The sequence below is a fragment of the Crocuta crocuta genome, unplaced genomic scaffold (genome assembly GCF_008692635.1).
Source record: "Crocuta crocuta isolate KB4526 unplaced genomic scaffold, BGI_CrCroc_1.0 scaffold25, whole genome shotgun sequence".
Lineage (NCBI taxonomy): Eukaryota > Metazoa > Chordata > Mammalia > Carnivora > Hyaenidae > Crocuta > Crocuta crocuta.
Genome location: NW_027532015.1, coordinates 2,332,174 through 2,337,486, shown reverse-complemented (window position 1 = coordinate 2,337,486; position 5,313 = coordinate 2,332,174). Strand labels below are relative to the sequence as shown.

The 5,313-nt window shown below is 41.1% G+C and overlaps 1 protein-coding gene across 1 annotated transcript in view; it reads left to right on the top strand.

Annotated features, from left to right (window-relative positions):
- Window positions 1–4,947, top strand: part of PLEKHG1 (pleckstrin homology and RhoGEF domain containing G1) — a 92,227-nt gene extending 87,280 nt beyond the window's left edge. The window contains exon 15 of the mRNA XM_077776068.1: window positions 1,492–4,947. Coding sequence (XP_077632194.1) covers window positions 1,492–2,552 — 1,061 coding nt within the window. The 3' untranslated portion in view covers window positions 2,553–4,947. The remainder of the gene's footprint in view (window positions 1–1,491) is intronic.
- Window positions 4,948–5,313: the final 366 nt, after the last annotated feature.

Sequence of the window (5,313 nt, the reverse complement as noted above, 5' to 3'; positions counted from 1 at the left end):
AGCGTCCGACTTTCGCTTGGGTCATGATCTCGCGGTTCGTGGGTTCGAGCCCCGCGTCGGGCTCTGTGCTGACTGCCAGCTCAGAGCCTGGAGCCTGTTTCAGTCTGTGACTCCCTCTCTCTCTGACCCTCCCCTGCTCACGCAGTCTCTCTCTCTCTCCTAGAAAAAAAAAATGATTAAAAAAAAAAAAGAAGTTAAACAATTTACCCTGATTTGGAGGACTAGGGAAGCAAACAGTTTGAGAAGCTTGCAATTAAAGGCCCACAGAATAATAGCAAGTTGTCTTCTTTCCTCATAGAAGACAGAGACAAAAGAAGTAGCAGAATCTCAACTATTTTATTGAAGTTCAAGGAATAGTTTACTAACCATAGGCTACTAAATATATCAATAGCTTAAAAAAGAAGAACATGTAATGTCACTTGCTGGTCATCATATACGGGATAGATCCCTTCTGTAAGGACTGTGTAGATGTGGTCTGGGTAATTTATAGGATGCATGGAATTCTTTGATCCTAGGGTGGTCGTGTGAATACCTGGATTGGGGTGATGGAGGGTTGGGTAGCTCTTGAAATTGACATTCTCTTGGCCCAGTTTCTTAGATCATTCCTGGCCCAAGAGAATATTCTATCCACATTATGGTTCTGTTAATATCTTTAGAAATGTCTGTACTCCGAAGCGGAACAGAGAGGAAAATGGTCTCACAGCTTAATTTAAAATGCCAATAGCTTTTGTGGAAGTAACAGTCAAATCCTGTTCTGGACAAATACTAGAGAGCATTACACTATCGATTATATGCACAGATGGTTCATTCTTACTATCTTGGAAGCATAGACTTCAATGCCCAGCTTCTTGGGGATGAGAAGGGAGATGTGAGTTGGTCAATACACATGGTTTTTAAATACTGGAAGGGAGGGCCTCCTGTAGACACTGGCTTCCCAGACGGTGGCAGTAGATGGCTGCCTGGAAACAAGAAGTACTGGAACAGCCACCAGGAGCAGACTCTTCTGGGAGTCATTGTCTGAGACCAATCAAGACTAGCGAGAAGCCAGGGGTAGCCACTGGTGCATTGTGTCATATTCCTTTTAATGACTACTTGAGTTATTTTTCATTAACCAGGGTTTAAGTGCTGACCTTCTTGTTTTTATGATGCCTGTTTTTTTAGCACTGACACTATTTCATGCTTGTAAAGAACACTAGAAATCTCCATTACAAATAATGAGCGTTTGCAGGCCGAAAACAAAATAATCCAGAATTAGATCAAATTAAATGAATCTTTAGGTGACATTTTTTGTGACATCTTGATTTTTTATTGAACTATGGATTGTTAGTTCATGTTGCTTAGTATTCAATGATTACTCATCCTCAAACTTAAAAGTCCTGTCTATTTAATTGTTTTAAATATGTATGTTAGCATGTCATATCTTTATTTTTTTAATCTTTGTGTGTGGATATAATCCTGTGTATATTTATTGTTTCTCTATTTGCCTTCCAGGTGCCAGGATTGCAGAGTATTCCCAATTGTACGACCAGATTGTATTCAGAGAGACTCCGTTTAAGACTCAGAAGGATGGCTGGGCCGGCCCTCAAGAATCCTCCAACCTCAGGTCTACATCAGCTCCCCAGTCCCAACATGGCAGCGAGGATTGGCTTTTGCATTCAACCTACAGTAATGGAGAGTTAGTGGATTTCGGTCCCTGGCCAGAGCAAGACTTGAAGTCCAAACATCCTACTTTGGACAGTACAAAAAACATTCCAAGACAGTTGTCCACAGCTTGCTCTGTGCCTTCTCTTCAAGCCTCCGACCCTCTGCTGGGCTCCTTACAGAGACATAGTGTGATAGTCAGTCAGCCCAACAAAGAGAACTCTTACCAGGGCCACCTTTACAACTCTTTGGGTCGGAAAGGAATCAGTGCTAAATCTCAGCCTTATAACAGGTCCCAGTCATCTTCCTCGATCTTGATAAACAAGTCAGTGGACTCCATCAACTACCCTGGTGAAATGGGAAAGAAACAGCTGCTGTCGTCACACAAAAGTTCAAGGTGTGAGAGTCACCAGGATTTGCTGCCAGGTGTGGCTGGCTCATGTCAACAGGGCACAGAAAAACGCTCAGATCTCACGCTCCAAGACTCACAGAAGGTTCTGGTAGTAAATAGAAATTTGCCCTTAAATGCCCAAATAGCTACACAGAACTATTTTTCCAATTTCAAGGAGACTGAAGGAGATGAAGATGACTATGTGGAAATAAAGTCAGAGGAAGATGAGTCAGAATTAGAGCCAGCTCCCGGTCGCAGGAAGAAACCTGACCCAGAGATAATGGATGCAGACTTTACCGAGAACACCTTCAGCAACAACACATCTTACTCTTTCAACGGTCCGTGCACTCCCAAAAGGCCAATGAGCGACAAACTTGGGCTTTCACCATATCTGACGTCCTACACCGATTCGGACAAACTGAATGACTATCTCTGGAGGGGGCCATCTCCCAATCAGCAAAATATCGTGCAGTCGCTGAGGGAAAAATTTCAATGTCTTAGCTCAAGCAGCTTTGCCTAAGTCTTAGCAGAAGCTGCACAAATTAATGTCCTATGACGCTCATAGCTTACAGATACTGAGAGGTGTTTTATATGTACCAGATTAAAAACAATTTTGTAATAACCAGAAGTGTACACAATACTTTCTTTTACAGCACAACTTTTTGAAAATGGCTGACAGTCCAGCCGGAATCATACCGTAGAGCCAGTGTGAGCGCCTAGCAGTGTGTGCCCCTGATGCTGTTTCGTGTTTCATGTAAGTCAATCTTACTTGAAAATTTTAGGCCTTTTTTTTTTTTCTAACATGATGGCCATGATACTTCCTCCTGTATCCTGACAATAGTACCCACACTTTAAGAAATGCAGTGCTCCTCTCCTGTTATCCAGAAGCCACAAATTGTTTTATTCTAGGACCCAAAGACAGCAAGGAGGCTTTTCCACATGTATTGAAAAGAAAGGAAACTAAAGCTGTTTAAAGGATCACATCAAGCTAGAGATCTCGAAAGGGAGGATGAGGCTGTAGCACCCGTTTCACTCTGTATCAACGATTTCTCGATCAGCGTCGCGCTAGTGTTGAAATTGGGTAACTATTGTATAAATCAGGTAACTACTGTGCACTAGAAGGTAGCAAGACCAATTTTGTAACCACAAAATTCCTCATCTGTGTTCCTGGACAAGGTCTGGAGAATGTGTGATTTCTCGTGTTTATTTTTGATGGCTGGAATAAAATGAATGGTTCCGTGAAGTGCTTAAAGAAAACTACAAACAAGGAAATAGAAAAGATGGTTATCTCCTCATACTGCAGTTGAAGAGGGAGCGGAAATAGAATGCTGCATTGCTGTGTTTTTTGTGTGGGTACCTCTAATCAACCCAAAGTAAGCCAGGAGCTGAAATAAAACAAAACACTTGTTTTTAGCAGTTTTTCATTTGTACTTGCCTGTGTTTCGTATTCAGCCACATGACCTAATCCCAGCCTTGAGGGTTTCATTGACTGCCATGAAACGTGCTTTCTAAACTAAGCATTACACAAGGGCCTTTCTTCGTTGTTCGAGAGAAAAGAGTCTTTGGCTACTAAGTTCGGACTAAACACCTCTTTTAGGTTTTCACTGTGGTCTTCAAGTAGCTGTGCGCTGTGATGTCATGTACTAATGTACCACTTTATGGAAGGAAAACCGAACAACAAAAGCAAGACCTTGTGAGTAAAAAGCAAAATCGAAGAGGCGCATCAGAGACGTGAAGGCAGATCTATCGCTCCCTTGTAAAGATGTTGTATTTTATTGAAGACTCCAGTCGATGCAAGAAGGTTTCTTAACCCGCGTTTTCCTATTCTACTCTCCTTTGAAGCAGGTTTACATTCTGTAATCCCTTCCCACCCACTCAGTTTTTATTTTGAAAACTATATGTATAGGAAAGGGGATCTGGGCCTATTATCCGAAGCTAAGCAATGATCTAGATTTCCATCGGTGACATCTAACCATAGTTCTTTCCCTCTTCTTGAATCCTGTGCCTCATTTCCTTAACAGTGAAACATCAACTGTGACCATCCTCATTTTACGAGCAGGTACCTAAGGCATTCATTTTCCCTTTGAAATAACAAAATAGCCCAAGTTTCTTCCTTCTCTATATTCTTTCTTCTTTGAGCTTTTAAAACAAAGTCCCTGTGGGATAGCATGGTCCTGGAAACATTCCTTCTTTCACTTCCTTTCTTTATACTGGACACGAGTTTTCAAGAGTCAGCACTATCAGAAATGGCACGCCCTACGAGAAAGTATGTTCTCAGACTTGCTAGGGGGATTTGCAAATGTGTCTGCAAAACAAAGTTATCTGATTCTTCTTATCCCTAGGATGCAGTTTTCTATTTTGGCTGTATAGTGTGTATGATCCCCAATTCTGTATTGTTCATATTACTGCGGTGTCTTACTCTCAGAAATTAGGAATCCTTCACACCAGGGTCCCATTGCATGGCTTTGATGTCACCCCTAGGAACACACCTTGCTGTACCAAGGTGGGTGTCGAGCTGTATAAAATGTCTCTGTGGTTGTGTTTAAGTTCTAGAATAAATCGTTAGCTTTATAGATTCCCTCTGTCAGCCAGGATGCAGATTTTGAGAGCTGGGTGTATATATAATCCTGTTCGTGTTTTTCCTCAAAGTCACCAGTTAAATGCTTCTGTTTAAAATAGTTTCTTTTGGAGGTGGGGTAGGATTGTACATAACTAGGGGGGAAACTTCTGTGTACTTGTATGTCAAGTTCTTATTAGGTCTCTGTACTGAAGGTTCAGGTGTTGTTGTTTTTTTTAAGTTCACTTTTCACCTACTCTTTGTGCAAAAAAAAAAAATGCATCTAGGAAAACATAGTTTAAATATTGTATATAAGATAATGAAAGTTAGTAATGCTCATTATTTAATAAAGTTTGTAAAGTACAAGGTAAATTATAGTGTGAAATAGTGTGTTTATTCTAGAAAGGTCAAGATTTTTCCAAACAACATTTAGTTGTAATACTTCTCTTATCCTCCCTTATGAGCCATGCAGAAAATGGATCAGGGTTAATGACGATATACCATGTCAGAAAATGTTCTGTATCTTTGGGTTACTTTTATTTTTTTTATATTTATTTATTTTTGAGAGAGAGAGAGAGAGACAGAATGCAAGCTGGTTGGGACAGAGACTGAGAGGGAGACACAAAATCCATAACAGCTCTGAGCTGACAGCACAGAGCCCGATGCAGGACTCGAACTCAGGAACAGCCAGATCATGGCCTGAGCCAAAGTTGGACACTTAACT